This window comes from Leuresthes tenuis, unplaced genomic scaffold (assembly GCF_036924035.1).
Source record: "Leuresthes tenuis unplaced genomic scaffold, fLeuTen1.0.hap1 SCAF_21, whole genome shotgun sequence".
Lineage (NCBI taxonomy): Eukaryota > Metazoa > Chordata > Actinopteri > Atheriniformes > Atherinopsidae > Leuresthes > Leuresthes tenuis.
The window spans coordinates 17522399-17540006 of NW_027325375.1; the positions used below are offsets into that span (position 1 = coordinate 17522399).

General features: G+C 40.6%; 1 protein-coding gene across 2 annotated transcripts in view; it reads right to left on the reverse strand.

Moving 5' to 3' along the window:
• dchs1b (dachsous cadherin-related 1b) overlaps positions 1 to 15451 on the reverse strand; it is an 83585-nt gene extending 68134 nt beyond the window's left edge. For both annotated transcript variants that reach the window (XM_072374487.1, XM_072374486.1), the window contains exons 1-3: positions 15401 to 15451; positions 426 to 1265; positions 120 to 317 (exon numbers count right to left, since the gene is read on the reverse strand). In XM_072374487.1, coding sequence (XP_072230588.1) covers positions 120 to 317; positions 426 to 1247 — 1020 coding nt within the window. In that variant the 5' untranslated portion in view covers positions 1248 to 1265; positions 15401 to 15451. The remainder of the gene's footprint in view (positions 1 to 119; positions 318 to 425; positions 1266 to 15400) is intronic.
• Positions 15452 to 17608: the final 2157 nt, after the last annotated feature.

Here is a 17608-nt window from a genome sequence, read left to right on the forward strand (position 1 = left end):
AGTCAATTGTAGTTTCTACCAAATAAAAGAAAAAAAACAATGTGCTAGGCTATGCTACAAGTCATTACAAAAAGCATCACACATTGGGCCTGAATGCATTGGAGCCATGATGTAATCACCTCAGGTTGGCTGGCATTATCCCTGGCCTGGACCACCAGTTCATGGACCCTCTTCAGCTCATAGTCCAGGGGTCTGTTCAGGGTGATGACCCCTGACTTTAGATCGATAACAAAGGAACGGTCAGGATCACTCTGGCGCCGGTTGATTTCATAAAGCACCAGACCATTATCACCCTCATCTTCATCTGTTGCAAACACCTGCAAAGGCAAAGCATGTCAAAAGCTAAAACAACATGGTGAAACTAAAGGTGGCAAAAATGTTTTACTTTGGGTCACCCTAAAAATATTCACTAGACATTAACTAACCTGTAGGATGCTACTTCCTTGTGGGAGACTTTCGGAGATGATAGCGTGGTATCTGCTCTGATTAAAGGCCGGTGCGTGATCATTGATGTCGGTCACTGTCACTTCCAAGGTCATGGATCCCATCCTTCTGGGTGAGCCCCCATCAAAGGCTTCTAGGACCAGAGTGTAGGATGACCGTTTTTCCCTGTCCAGCAGTCCATTGACCACCAGATCTAGATACAGCACCTTATTAGCACCCCTCTTCGTCTCAAGTCTGAATGTCTGGCCCACATTGCCCTCTCGAATAGTATAGCCTTGGGTTGTCAGCTGGTCCTTGTCTGCATCAGTCGCAGGGTCCAGGGAAAACCGTGTCCCCACTGCTGTGTGCTCAGGGATCTTAAGAGCAACTTTCTTTTTGGGGAACACTGGCTCATGATCGTTGATGTCATTGACAGTGATTGACACCTCAATAGTGGTGCCTGTCATGGTCACAGCAATGAAGCTATAGTGGTCTCTCTCCTCACGATCGAGGCGTCTTGCAGTGGTAATGATGCCAGTGGTCTCGTCAATGTGGAGGTCAGTGCCAACACCTGTGCCCTCATGGTCAGAGATGAAGTAAAGACTTGCAGTTTCACCAGGTGGCAACCCAGCACTAATGTCACCAACAATAGTCCCTGCTGGCTGCCCTTCATCCAGCTGAAGTTCCAGTGCTCCAAGAACAGCTGTTGAATGAACAAGGATGATGAAGAAATAAAAGAGCAGCTGCTGTTGGCAGAGACTTAAAAACACACAGGGGCTGCTGACCCAAGCCCTCCGTCTTGACCCTTTACTTGTTATCGACATGGCTGGGCTCTGCTATGCCTAGAAGAAAATATAAAACAGACAGAGAAAAATATTAGAGCATATTTTGAATTTCAGATATGTTGTGAGTGAATAAAGCTGTTGTGAAGTTTTTTTTAAAAACTCGTTTGAAAACATCAGAATTCATGTAGCTCTCTAAGGAAAAATTCAAAAAACAAAATGTTCTATTTTTCGTTGTTGAGCATATGTGGTTAATCCTTGCATGAACTAAAATCCAGAATTAAAATCAAAGTTGTTGCCTGATATATTTAAGCTTTTCACTTGTTACAAACATATACAAACATAAAAATAACATTTTGAAGAGAACTCTTCAGCTGGATTAGGAAGGTTTGAAAGAGCATGAAATGGAATTCAAAGTCTGTCCATGAGCCACACTGAGGACAGAACCGTAAAGTATATTATATCTCATTCACATGGTGAGAACATCTTGAAGTGTCCAAAGTATCACACACTGAAATCTGGAGAGAAAACATCAAAGACACTGAGATGGACACTTTGATGGGAATTACTTTCCCTGCGCATTTCCTTAAAAACAAATGAAGAGAGTATGTCCACAGCTGTTTCAGTAAGGGTCTTAATGGAGAAATGCAGTTGTTTAAAACTGTAAACTCAGCCTTTAGGCTATATTCTGGATATAATTGACCTAATCATGAACAGATACATATAATATGACAGTCAAAGTCCTGGATCAGACGTTCCATGTTATCAAATGTTTGGGGTGCTTGGTGGTCGAATGGTTAGACCACATACCACATTGACAATGCCCAATGATTGTTGGTTTGAATCCCAGCCATGTCGCTCTTTCCTGCATGTCATTCCCCATTCTCTCTCTTCCATTTCCCATGTCTCTCTCCTCATCCAGTCCATTTAAGGAAAAAATGCCTCCTCCCAAAAGATTTTAAGGCTTAAGTTTGCCAGGTGTGCCAGAAAACTGGAAATGCCTCATTGTATGGCACGCTGACTGAATAAAAGTTTATCACAGGAGTTTAAAGCTCACCTGACACTATGTGAGTTTCCTGGCAGCAAATTAAAGCCACCATCTGGTTCTTTGAGCAAGTTAAAACAAACACCAATAATTATTCACAAATGGCAGTTGACCCAAGTTTGACACACATACATTTTGCACACTATCGTAAAATTCTGAAAATGCAGCCATAACTGCTCTGGTAAGTTAAACTGTACAAGTCTATCTGAGCTCTCACGAGATAGATGCACAGTTTTAGCCCTTGATGAGGTCTACAAATATTTAGATTACAGTACTTTCAAAATTATGTTTACGTTTGTTCCACTCGTATTTTTAAGGCAAGATTTATGGAGCATGTAACTCTTCAAAACATCCTGCAATGAGGAAAGCCAACAAGCCCTCACATGAATCATTCATCATAGGTTCAGACCAAGAGATGCTGCTTTGAAAATGTTCTGCATTATCTGAAAATTCATATCTCAACTCTCAGAAATGCAAATTAGTCCTGCCTTATTTGGTGAAAGTTTTATCAGCATTGTAAGTATGCGATGCAGGCATTAAGCAATAGCAGACAGAGAAGAGTTGTAAGTGGTTGGTGTTGGCCCATGCTGGCCAGCCATATTCACCCTGGCAATCACTCCCATGGTGCATGTATAATCTGGACAGTTAACTTTAGGAATTTCTTCCACCTCAGGAGGAAAAGCCAGGATGCAGTCAGCTGCAGTTTTTGCACATACGTTAAACTGAAGCGTTCCCACTCATCCATATAAAAAAGACCATGAAACGGCCTTCTTTTACTGATTAACTATGAACAATAGCATTAAAGAAATTGCTAATAGATCATTTAAGTTAAGCTCAGTTGTAGGGGCATTGTCACAGTATCAATCATCATAATAGTGACACATGTAGACATGCTGAAATATTTTGTCTTTGAGCTGAATTCACTTTTTTCAGTGTTGCTTGTCAATGCTAAAACAAATGTCTTTAGTCCACAGCCAATGATTCTGTTGAGTATGAAAAGATATTACTGATGTTAGATTTACAAAGCTCCTTTGCATTTGTGCACAAAAAAAAGACTTTTTTTGTGCACAAATGACACAATTCAAAATCGAAATACAATTTCAAATCTCATGAATCCTCCAGATATCATCCGCTTCACCAGTCTTTCTACTGACCCTGACCTCCTGCGGTAGTTTATGAGGCCTCCGAGGAGGAAAGATTAATAAAGGCTATCGCTCCACTGGGACAGGGAGAGGGACACTGATACTGGCCCCCCTGATGCGGTCACTGACCTCTACATCTGGTCCAGACGGCTGCTCTGGACAGTTGCTGCACTCCTACACAAAGAGGGAAGGCAAATCTAAGACTGAGCACAAGTCTGCAAGGAACACACACATCCTTGGTTTGTTGAACTTTCTGTGTGTCAAAAGCACCCTTCGCTGTCTGAGTGCAAAGGGCTGTGTGTCTTGAACAAGAGTGGGAAGAAAAGAGAGACGCCAAAAGAAGATCTCTGAGAGACAGTTAAGGGTGTGATGTTGAAGACTCTCTAGTCCACTGCTGAAAGGGAAGCTCAAAGTCTGGGCTTGTGCCTTTTGAGACCCAACGCTGATGAAATGAACCCGTAGTACTGTACAATAATATATCCACTGAGAAATAGAAAGAGAGAAAAGAAAAGAAAGCACAGAAATGGAAAAAGTGTATGTAGGACACAATAGAAAAAGTCACATTCATACAGGAGTGATTTCAGTTTGCTTTGGCTTGACAGCCTTATTGTCTTTAGGGACCATTGAGCTTTGAAGGCAAAACGTTTATAAGAAAAATAAACTCTGAAAGGGTGTATTCCAAAGTGTGTGCGTACAGACACTTTGTGTGTTTTCACATGCTCTCTCCCCCTCAATGCATCAGATGAGTGTCAATGAAAGGTTATATTGATGAAATGATCGCATGGCTGCAATCTGTCATTGTCAATGAGCAGTTTGTCCATGACATCATCTCCCCTTTGACGTGTGCTGTAATACACTTGTGTTTACTCTGGAAAACATGAACTGATGAGGAATGAAAGGAGCAAGGTCTAAAATATAACTCATTCTGAAAGAATACTGGCTTAAAGAGATGGTAAGTGGAGTAAAAGATAACCACTTGATTCACTCCCTCTAGTGGCACTCTTTATAACCTTCTGCCAATTATGATAACTAATCTCTACAGTAGTTTGTATGAATTTAGGAATTTTCATTTCATCTAAGAAAATGTTTTAACCCAATGGTTATGTTATGTTATGGGTTTTGTGTGACCATGACATGCACATGCAAACTGTGACATCATCTCTGTGCGACCACACTGACTGACGGGGCCGACCCCAGAGGGCTCCATGCAGTCTCAGCCACATTATATCTGGCATGGCTCCCCCATAATCTGTCTCGGCTGTGTAGATCGCTCAAAGCCTCAAATACATTCTGCACTCTTAAGCTCTCTTGCTAAATAATAGAAAACCATGGTGTTTTCTATATGTAAACATTTAAAACAGTGCAGCATGCATATGAAGATGTGTGTGAGCGAGTTTATGCTGTCAAATCTCATCGGTGAGGAACAGTTTCATCTTCCTTTCCTTTGAATGCTTACTCCTCCTCCTTCTCCCTCCCTCTGTTGGTCCCCTCTAATGGATTCAGCAGATTTGGTTGGGCACGCCACAGCTACCCACAGCCAAACTAAACAGGACCCGAAGTCACAAAGTCCAAAGTAGAAGATGGCCACCTCGTACCACCTCTATCTTCCATCAAAGCCATGTGCTTTGAAGGAACAGCCCAGGTTTGCATTCAGTTAGTTCATCGGCGGTTGAGTGCTCAGAAACATTTGGCAGAAACTCACTTAGTCCTGAAACTGCTTCTGTGTCACCCAGAACAAACATTGGCCAGACCTCAATTGACAGCAAAGTCAGACAGCCGACAAATTAAAGGGAAAAAGTTTTTCATGTCAAAAGCCAAAATATGCCATCAACAGATTGATGTTGGAATATTCACATCTTGCAGCAGCTTCTTTGCAATCTTTACATGTGTGAGTCATGTACAGGGTTACGGTACGATTTTGCTGTTGTTTCAGAGCCATTTAATAGTAAGAAAATCTGAAAATCTGTTTCTAGTCAAGTATACAATTAAATTTGAAATGACTAAGAATTTGTGAGGTTGTGGTGAAAAAGGCAGCAGAGGTCCAGAGAGGTTAAAAAGAAGCTTTGTCAGAGGAGCGATGGAAAGATGAGACTGGTGGGGGACGGAGGAGGGCTTTATATCTCAGTTTTCATGCTGTTTGGGTTATGTGTGTACTTGTGATCCCCATCTACTCTTCAGTTGCCTTTCCCTTGATATCTGGATTTAGACATCCCCTTTTCTACCCCAGCTGTCACTGTTAGCCTGTGTGTGCGTGTGTGTGTGTGTGTGTGTGTGTGTGTGCGTGTGTGTGTGTGTGCGTGTGTGCTGTCTGTGTATATTTGACTCACCATCTATGTACATATACATGTGTTTCCTCTAATTAAGATTCTACTCTAAAGGTGGATATCAGTTTCAATTTATTTCCACAGCCGGCTTAATCAAAACAGAAAAAACCTCCAATAATTCCAAAGCAGCACCAGCCTCTCAGACAACCAGCCAACTGCTGTCTGAAAATATGCACACGCATTTAAATATACATGCATGTGCTGCACTAAACATAATTAATAATAACACTGGAGTGAGTTCATGACCGTGTCATACAACTGAGGTACTTCACCTGAGGGAAGCAGACAACCGGAAACACAACCTATTTGGTTCGTGGAGGCTGGTGGAATCTAAGAAAGTATGTTTGGATGAATTATGATAAAGAGAAAAAAGTTCCACCTTGTAGTTGAAACGGTGGATATGGCACTGAGTAACAACTCATTCAGCCACCAATTTACTTAGAGAATGAGAAAGCAAAAGAAGTTGCTTAACCTGATGAGAAGTTCATCTCTACTAGCTAATTATTATTTGTTTTTAACATCACTATATGTACCATTTATCGCTTTCTCAGAGTTTCTTGCTACGAAATTCCTACCATCTAACTCACAGGTATATCAGTGATTAACTCTGATGTCAAGGAAGCCATTGTTACATTTTCCAGTTTACCTCAACTTTGTGAAAGCTTTTGTTTTTGTTTTCCTTCTGTCTGTGAAATGATGTTCTGGTGTTTCGTTTTATTACTTGTTTCCTACATAAATGTCCATGTCAGTGACATCACTAAAGCTGCAGAATCTGCTTTGGTCAGAGTGAGTGCAACCCTCTCTGCCAGCAGCATACTGAAACCAAAAGCGCGCAGTATGTTTTTTTCTTTTGTCGGTTTTATTATATTTTGAACAACAGAATGGAATATGAGGTTAACACTGTGTGCTTGTGAACTAGTTTTTGGAATAAGTACTTGGAATTTGGTTCCATTTTGTGTAAAATCATGCGTTGAAAAGCTTGACGAAGAGGTGACTTGTTGTGTAAGTTTTATGTTATTCTTAGCCAGCCATTGATTGTACAATGTATCTACACTCATTTTGGGCTAAACATTCTTTAATTTTAGCAGATGTTAGCAGTAGATCTTTAAGTGGGGTGGGATCTTTGTGATTTGGGCCTGCTTCCCACTGATGCTATCAGATCCCATCTGGACAGTTAGGAGGCTGGGTGAGTACCTTAGACTCTTTGTAATGTTCTTTAAGCCCTTCGTAAACAGTTTTTAAAGGGCCTGCTCCTGTCCTGCTTGGCGAGGCTGCTACTTTGTGAGAGTGCTGGACTGAGACTGCTATACAAGGTGGATGTGACTGGTCTGAAAAAATGTTATGGTAGGTGGTGAACTGTCAAAGAACATTCACAAATGCCATGATGCAGGTTTTCGGAGCAAAACATCACATTTTAACAAGATGGGTAGCAACAAGTGTTACTCACTTTACCTGTCAATGATTTTAGAGTTGTGGTTATACATAACCATTTCCTAGTGCAGCACTATGTAAAATCGCGACTGACTGAGGTTATCAAGTCACTCGCAATTCACCACCCTGCTGCAAGATTGCGTCTCTCTGCAAAAACTTGACTTCATGGGGAGGAGAAAACGACAGCAGAAAAGTCTGAAGCTCTGTAGCAGCAGGTTGACAATTCAAAGCTGGCGTGATGACTCAGATTTGTTTATGTATTCTCAGAGAGGCTGCCACGCAGGAATCCAGACGCACACATTTACAAACTGCTCCAGGTCCCCTGCCACAAAACGTCCTAGATTTTACAAGCCGATAGGCCAGAGTGAGAGAGAGCTGTTGAAGAGAGATGGTGGAAGCAGACGAAGACTCAAAACTAGAATATAGAGCTTCACTTCATATCATATCACCATTGACACTCAGATGTGTGCAGTCATTGTAAAATTGCAAAACGTGTAATACCAACTGAGGCAAATTAACCTAAACCTGTGATTCTGCAACTTTTTTGCTGCGTGATACAGTGGACTCTTGATATTGTTCTCATTTCCATGACTAATCTACAAGATAATTCTGTCTGATACAACATAACTTACTCAGGTTTAAGGGTTTCTGGATACAAAGTAATCATTTTTAAAACTTTAAATACAAAGCTTCTTGCAGGAGACAATTACTGGGAGAGGAAAGACCCACATCTGGTCTTTGTTCATGCAGGCGGCTACGATCAATGATCAAAGAATATGTGACCTCTAGTGGCCGTGAGAGCAACTGCATGTGTAGGACCTGTGGTTGTGTTGTAAAAAGTATTTCCCCCTAACTATACTTTTTTTTTTTTTTTTTTTCAAATCGTGCTCAAGTTGTTTTTATTTCCAACCCTGAACACATGATCCTAGCTTTTAAATTTAACCATAAAGTGACAACATCTTGTAACGACATCTTGTAGCGACATCTTGTTACGACGTATAACCCAAGTGACCAGGAAAACAGCAGCCAAGAGGGTTATGGTCATGTTTAAACCATAACCATGATTGTCCTCTAACCTTTACCAATCAATGTTATTCCCTAAATACACGCAGAGGGTAACAACAGTGTTAGTGCATTATCAACGTAAGATGGTCTTGTTCTCACTTCACACAAAGGCCCATGGTTAAAAGCATTGTGCCTTGCTGCTCCATCTATCCCCACTCCTTCTTCCTTAAAAGGGCCGTTCGGCATATTACATGAAAAACTTAAAAATGATGTTGTCTCTAATGTGGAAACACTCACATGACACATATTTTCTTCTGTCCCTTGTATGGGCAGTACTTTATAGGACGCCATTATGGGTCATATTGGGGGTATGAACAAATTACTTATATGTACGTTTCAGTTGGAGGACTTGTTGAATTATCTGTAAATGGAGCTTTACATTCAGTTCCCACAGGCTGAAAGAAATTAAATCATAGCCAAACTCCTGAAGCGAGGAACAATAGTAGTGAATACTTAGACAGAGGCACAGGGGGATTCTTGTCAAACTGTAAAGCTTTTTTTTTTCTCTCTTAAAAAAATTCATTAATAAATAAATATTAGGTTTATTTCTGTGTAATTCCAAATAAACTTGTTGAAGTCTCTTTGTGTATGTATTTTACTTTGTGCTGCAACATAGTTACAGAAAAAAAAGAAAATGTCCCGTTTTTTTTTACAAAACCACACAGCCCTAGTGGAAATTGCAGAGGAAAATAGATTCTGAATAAGGTTTATTTTAAAAAAATTGCAACAGTGTAAGAATAAGAAACTCGAAGCGGTCAAACATAGTCAGCATGAGTGTACAAATGCATTCTGTCACGCACACACATAAATAACGCACCCTCTGAACCATCTGTGTTGCAACAGAGCAAGTGAAAACACAGCTGGATGTGCTTCACCTACCTCTTAACCTTCAAGGCCAGACTGTCAAGTGAAAGTACTGTGATGTACGGTGAGTGCTCCTCTGATAAATACATGTGTGGTCATCGTTTTTATTTTAAGCAAAATATTGATTCAATATCAATAATGAGACAATAAAGAATATATAAAAGGTAGGAGCTAAGCAGACTGAATAAAAAAAAAAAAAAACAGGTTGCTGTGGGGAGACATTCATGAAGGTGAAGCAGCAGCTGCCATCAAACATCACTCATCGCCCCTCCCCATCAGAGCACGCTTAATATCCCACAAGGGCAAAGCTATTGAGCCGAACCATGCCCATAGTGGATCAGGCAAATGGCTTCTCTATTCACGATTTTAAATTGAGTTATATCTGTGATGGAAACAACAGCCATGTCCTCTGCAGAGAAAAACAGAGCACTGACTGGAAGCAATTAAACATCAGGAAATATTCTTAGTGTTGAATGTGGAAGACATTAAAATGTACAATCAGCTACTTAATTACTTCACTTGGTTCCATTCTGTTCTAAAACGAGTACAGTTATGTTTGCATTTTGGAATTTGTTATAATCAATTTTTGTGCTTGAGCATATACAACTCACACACACACACAATTGTTAGAGGATCACATTTACTTATATTCACTCCCTGGAGGCTTATCCTAACCTTAAATGCCTAACCCAAACCTTTACCCCAACCTTCACCCAATCACGAGTCTTAGCTCAGAAATTACTATTAAAACTTCAGCCATCTAGTTTTCTGTTAGGGACACGAGTCACTGTATGTGTCAGTAGCAACACACTTTTGTCCTACCTCCCAACCCGAGCGATGAACACGTTGAAACACATGAACACAGTATTACTGTAGAGGAACAATAAGTTAATGAGCTAAAGGAAAAATTCAAAGACAAAACATCCAGCTGATAGCCATAACAGGGTTCGGGAGAAGGGAAACCATAGATCCATCTTGAAACTTCAACACACTAAGTCACAGACGTATCCAAGCAAACAAGTTAATCTCCTTCTGCATTCCATCTAATGAAATAATCAGTGACATGGCCCAACAGCAAGCCAGGCACCGAGTTGTATCGGGTCATGTTATTGTTTCAGAAAACACATAAATATTAATTAAAGTGATAAGTGTTGTTGAAGAGTTTGCCAGCTGGTTAATTGTTAGGGTGAAAAAAGGTCAGTAACATCATAAGAGAAATTCTATAGGCTTCATTTCACAGGGAGAAACCTTGGTTCTTCTTTTGGCTGACAGATCTAGGAATCTATCAAAAGTTGCAATTACTCATCTCCAACTCAGAAAACTGGACAGTGACTTGGCTTATTAGTTATCAAATTCTCCATCAACTCTTAAGCTAGTGGCGCGCCGACAGCTGTTCTCTAAGAAAATGCCTTTGTATCATGTTACTCCATTACATTTCTTGTGGTAAGTCTGAAAATCAAGCCTGCCGGTCTTTGTTTTACACATCAGCTAATGATGACTAAATGAAAACGTGATGCAAAAAAGGGATATAAAGGCTAAAAAGATCAATTTGTTGGGCACAATACTAAGAAAAAAACTAAATGAGAAAACTGTTTTTGATAGGCCCAAAGGTTGCTGCTGTCAAAATCAAAGTTAGCAAGAAACCAAACACTTCTCTAACTATTCTTTTCTGCTCCTCTCCGCCCCCACATTCAGTCCCTGAGCCCCTTAACTTGCACAACACGATGCTTTACCTGAGCAATGCAGCTCTCAGCTCTGTGCAAGCGTTTGAAGTTACCAGAAGCTCGGATCATCTCACTCACTTCATTAAAACACATGAGACGCTGCACAGACAGGCCCTTCTCCTCTTCCCTCTGCTCAGCCCACTTCCCTTAGTGCTTAGGAAATATTAATCCATCCAACACTCGGATGGGCCGAAGTTACCACATTTCAATAATCTTTGTTTAGACAGAGCCATTTCTGTATCTCTCTTTTCATGTGAAAATGTTAATATTTTAATTCAGATACACATAGAGGGAAGAAGCCACATATCTGTGCTGATTGTCTCCTAAATGAGAAAATAAAATAAAAGATCTGGGTCGAAACATCTCTGCTAGTATCGAAAGAAGCAAGCTCGCATACAGTGTGGAGATTACTGCCATAGATGGGCACAAGATTATTCAACATAAATTAAGGGAGAAATGACAGGATATAGACTTATTGTCTTTTTTTAAAGTTGTACATCAACCAAGTTTTAGTATTGGACTGCTGGTTGAAAAAAAGTCTATAGGAGAGACATTTTTCACTGTTATCAGTCTTCTGTGAGTCATGAAACTAACCAACCATAATTAATAATGGAAAGGCCATTAGCTGCAGCTCTAAAGAGATATCTCCATAAACTAAGGCCACACACAGAAACTCCAACTGTGACAACTAGAAACCCAGAAGTCAGATTACCCAGCTTTCCTTTGGCACTGAGAAGCCCTTGTCACAGTTCCAACTCATGGTGCAGGAGCACAGGATAGAGAAACTTGACACAACACCAAGATTTTAATCATGAGCAAGTCTGACGTTACAGTGACAAATCTGGATAAACGTTTGCTGTCAAATTTTAAAAAGTAGCAAGCTGAGGCATCTGATACCTGTGTTTTGGAAGGGCAGTGGAAAAACTGGGTACTCGCTGACAGCGCCTACAGCGCAGCCCTGTACAGATGTAGTCCCTTTAATTGGTCCACTGTCTGTAATCTGTCTTATTCAGCACATCATTAGACTAAAAGGATGTCTTCTGGCTAGACGAAGACCATAAATAAAGATGTTACGTCATAGTTTGGCCTCAGAACAAGCAAAAATGGAATAGCAGCATCTCAAAGTCCTAGCTAGTCAATCACTCTGTGTCCAATAGGAGAGCCCAGTGATTTCCTTCAATTCGTAGAGTCGGTCATACTGTAATATCTTCTAAAGGTCCACAGATGAATGGGCTTTCATACCATACAAAGGAGGGTATACAATCTTTATTTCCCAAAGCATTTTCAGAAGATTTGTTCCGGTCTAAGCTAAAAAATTAGGCATGACATTGGATGATTAAGTGCCAAGATTTAATAAAGTTTACTAGTTTCTATAAAACCTAATTATATAATGCAAAGTGTGATTTTTTTACTTCACGATTTAAACTTTATTTTTCAAAGTTGTACCAGCAAGAATATCTTTGTTTTTTGCTAAAGCTACAAAGAGCAAGACACTGAAACCTAAGTCATATCGTGGATCTCTAATTTCATTGTGATCTTGGCTGCCACTTTTCCTGTCACAGACGCAATAACAAGACTGAGGTTTTAGGATGTTGTAATTAATTGTCACGATTGCAATCACAGCAAGATGGCAGATGTCATGACTGTGGCTGCCATGGCAACCAACATCCCCCCCCAAGGGAGTAGAGTAAAATAATTGTGGTGCAATCTGCGAAGGGGTTTTCCTTATCAATGGGAATCTCATTTTCTAAGTCTACTAGTTAAGCCATCCTGTGGATGGATGATGCCAACAGAAAGTGATTTTCCAGGAGACTAAACATCATAGGATTGTTACTTCCTCACACAATGCTGCAGCTAAACACGGGTTATGGTTGACATGCTGTCAGATAAATTCAAATGGCAATGAATGCCCTCTTATTGAGTCTTTGGCTTATGTTATGTCTAAGATGGTGGCTGAGAGGTAAATAAAAACACCAACACAGACTTCGGGCATCAGCAACATGCATGAGTGAAAGATGGAGGGTAAATATTTCCACTAGCTACTTGGGGAGCCAGGGTGAAGGGAAACAATCTTTTTTTTGTTTATGTTTATGTTTTTTTTTTTCTAGCTGTCATCTGCCACCCATTTGGCATTCGCCATTGTGCCGAATGGCTGAAAGTCTGTGTTATACTTATATGATTGAGAGGAAATTATATCAGTCTTTTATTTCTAAAGATGACATTAGCATAAGTAGGGTTTGGTGTAAGGATTTGTGTTGGGAAAGCGTCAGTGTAAGGAAAATAATACAGAGGTAATGTTAGACATGTGGCGACTCTGTGTGTAGGCTTGTATGTGTGTGCGTAAGGGATGTAGAAAGAGAGAGGGGAAGTCTCTGAGTCACTTTCCGATATTTGTACTCAGACACTGATTTCCCATGCCCAAAACAAAACTCAGGGGGAAAAAACTGTTCTGGAATACAATTAGAAAGATTTTCGTGTGAGCTCCAACACTTGGATAAAAAGATGCTCCGTCTCTTTTTTTCAATCGTTGGCAACACTCTCAAGATGAGCTGAGACAGATATCACAGGAAAACCTTCATTTGTAACAGTTCCTTATGCAAAACTTTACATGTAAGTCGTGTTCTACATAAACAATCCTGACTTTGCGAGAAAGGGGCTTAAAGGATAAAACCTGAAATACTGAAAATGACAGATTTTTCTTTTATGTGGGTTTTGTGGCATCCATAACAGTACACAACATAAGAGTTATTTCAGTGTCAAAGTGGGTGGCAAATGTGTAATTTGATTACAGTGTGTATCTCTAGAGTTTAAAGTAAACTCTCAAGATTGCTGGAAAATTACAAAAGTATAAAACCTCAACTTGGACATCCCCTGAAGTAATGCCATTAGAATAAACATAAAAATATTCTTAAAGACTGTGGATGAATGTGTTACATTTCATTTTGTGACATGACAAAATTGAGGACAGTGATTCAAGTTTAAGATTTCATGATTCAAGTAATCTAATAAGTTGCAGAAATCAAGTCAAGACCGATACCATGCCGTTGCCATTATGCACCCAATGCACTCCCAAACTGCAACATTAAGTCATTCAGCATATGCTGCTGTCAAAAAAGTGTGTGTTTACAGCTTGGCCCTGGTGAGAATCAAGCCCCTGACCCTGTCTGACTCCATATCATACTCACTCATTCAGCTACACGGAACAACATGAAGTGCAAGGTAAACATCAGACTGTTTACTCTGTAGATAGTCTCTAAAAAGACGTGAGACAGAACCAAATGAGCTGCCCTCTCTACCTTGATAGTCTTGATACAAATAACTTTAAGGATAGAGGGAAGGACATTTACATCCAAAGCCCTTCTACAAAAAGACTGAATGTAAATTAATGAAACTATCTTTTGCATGAAAGTAAGCAGCCAAGGTGTACATCTTAGCTGCCAAACTAACAAGTAAATTGCAGCTGATGTGAGTAATCATAAGTTAATTGTGCAAACAGAGGTTCTACTCAGTGGTAGCGACACCAACTAAATGTCCATATGGTTCATGTTAGAAAAAGCACTGCCACACGCCTCATCACTCTACAAGAAACCAAACTCTGTCTGGTTTTATGTAGACCAGAGGCTGACGCTGAGGCCAGTGTACTGCAGAGCTGGAGCACATGGGGACATGTAAGAGAATAGTATAACAATGCAAAGATATGTATCCCTCCGAACTGCAGAAAACCAGGAGCTGTGGATGCAGACACCAGATATGCCTGACTATTGTGGTTAGGCACTTAAATGTGCCCCAGGGTTCCCATTTTTAGCTCTTGGCCATATACAGACAAAATTGGTTGCTATAAATACACTTTATGTTAGGGTTGTGTCAAAAATCTGTTTTCTAGATGGCAAAACCAGCTAAAATCCTCTTAGACCTTTTATTATTGTATGTTTAAGGTATTATACAGTCAACTGTCTACTGAGGTTTCATAACAGAGAAGTCCTAATCCAACATCAACAGAGCAGGCCCTGCTTGTGTCTAGCTCTAAGGCACACAACACTGCTTAATTCTCTACCACTGATGCTTTACAGTCAGTTCTACACTGACACATCAGTTGGTCTCTCCAGGAAATACTTCTACTTCTGCTGGCCCACTTTGTACACTTCATAGTGTTTCGACCTTTCTGGTTCTGTCTTTGCTCCAAAACAAAAAGAGCAGTCATTCTTAGTTGCCAACCTTGTGGAAGAAACCACTGACTTACTTTTATTAAATAGTTCCATGGCGCATAATAAGCTAATGTGGTAGTCTTGCAGAGTGATTTTTTTTCCTTTTCTCCTATTTTAAATGGAAAACCAACTCTTTGTTCTCAGGCTGTGAATGATGTCCATCCCCTATCATGCCCTAATCTTGAGTTACTACTGTAGTCCATTTTATTTAGGCCATTCCTCCTCGCAGCTACTAGACCGTGCATGCAAGGTGCAGAAGATGCAGGGTGCATCCCCTGATACGGAGAGCCAGAAGCCCCCACCCAACCAGAGCTCATTGCCATACCTTGATCCCATGAAATAACCACTGATCACGAACACAGGTTGTACATTAGAATAATATAGATGTCACTTACATTCATCGGACCCACTCCGTTGCTCTGGATGTGCGCTCTGGATATCCCCCCACCCCCCCTCCCCCCGAAACCTGATCAGTATGCAAACGGGTTTCCAGTCTCAAAGCCCTCCAAAGACGGCCAATCCGCCGGGACAAAATCTTGAATGGAATTGTGCTGTCCAGCTGGTGTGAGCTTTTTTGTTTGCTTGTTTTTACATATTATCCAGAAAACCGTAATTTTCCAATTCCATTGACTGTCTAATCCGGCTGAACACCAGGTTAGGTTACTCCACCGATGACGCGTCTTTTTGCGCTTCTGTCCCTCTGTCAGGTAAGCGAGTTTGGATCAGCTGGAAAGCTGCAAGGCTTCTTCGGGATTCGCAGTAGAAGAAAGCCGCCTGCGCTGCTGTACCCGGTGTCTCCCTGAACCCAAATGTTGCTTCTTCTCTCTTTCCTCTCTCAGCATCCAGTCACTCAGACACGGTGTGTGCGTGTGTGTCTGACTGTGTGTGTGTGGCTTCAGGGAGCCGTGCACCTCACTAACTGAAAGCCGACTCCTCCGCCACAAGGCCCAGCCCCCTTCTCCTCTCCATTCCCTCCTCCGCCTCTTTCCCCCTCCTTCACTGACTGCTAATTTATTCGGGTAGCCACACAAAAGGGGGGACAGAAAAGAGGGAGGCTGTTTAATACAGTAGAAAGAGAGATGGAGAGCAGACTTTGGTGCCCCCCAGCTCCCTTCAGTGGAAGTAGTATTTCTGGAGACAAAGGAGTGCACCATGCATTTTCAAAGGAGATGAAACCTTATTGATAAAATGAGAAATGATCAGAAGTTCGGCCTATCTCTTAATTATGTTTGAGAATACTTATTAAAACTATAATTATGATCATTTCAGATTTGTCAGTGTGGCTCACCAAACTGTTTTCTTTATATATAAATCTGCTATCACTGACGATTTAAATTCAAACTAAAATTGCTCATTTAAAAAAGCATGATAAAATACTCCTTGCAAATTTGTTATGTTCACACCTTAAAATGTCCTTAACCCCTTCTATTACAGTCAACTTAAAAAGCAGAGGCCGGCAAACCAGCTGTAACTTTAGTAGCCAAACAATGAAGTCTTATTCAATCTATGTGGTTTCTGTCAAAAAAAATTTGAATATCTGTAAAATGTTAAGAGCCAGTGAGAGGAAGCAGCTGATCAGCCTGGGTTGATATTCAGTCCCAGAGAAACACCATTTGGACTGCTAGCATCAGCAAGATAGGAGTCATTCATCACCCTAGTTTTAGGTCATGCCTCCACCTGCATCGCTGAGGCAGAACGACGGAGAACACGTGGAGGAGGGAGACACAGTGGTGAGCACAGGGAGGGGGTCTGTGGATGGGTGTTGGAGGTTTGGACAAGGACAGCAATCAATCCATCCCCTCTAGGAGTCCATATATCAGATGGCTGTACATGTTTCAGTCAGTGGGAGGAAATGGTACATTTACATTTTTACCACTGTGTGTTATATTTACCCACATTGACCCTGACATGGCAGCCAGACACCATGTATTATGGACCATTTAACAACACAGGAGACCAATTTTACTTCAAAAACTGTTCAGTAAAAGGCAAATGCTAGCAGCAATGATCTATGCAATGCAAACACTGTTTCTCCCCATTCTGAAAGCAGTCACTTTAGTTTTTAACAAGGCATGACAGTGGTGAAACATGAGGATAAAAAAGAATGAAATCCCGCACTTTGTCTAACATCCAGTAAACAGCTATTTACTGAAGACATGTCAGTACAAGACCTTCATTAGGCAAACTATTCATGTCAGTCAAAAGCCTTATTAAATAGACAGCAGTTGAACCTGTGTCCAAGCAATCACATGCATCAAACTTCACAGGAAGACAAAATTTCTATACATAACACAAAAGTACAGTCCGATTAAAACAATGATAGCATTTCAAATACAGAATAAAAATACAAACAAAATTAGAAATATGTATAGCTCTAATGACCACATATATAGACACATGAAACAGATCAAACAGTCAAAACAGGTAAAAGGACCTGATATGTTTATACAACAAATCCAACTTCTTCATTGTTTTTTGAGATATCAAACTTGTCACTCTACTACCTAGGGGTGACGACCGTGAGAATAAACTCAAAAAGCATGAGCCTTTCTGGATTTATTCTTCAAACGTTGGCTCCAAAAGCACTAAATGATTAATTGCTT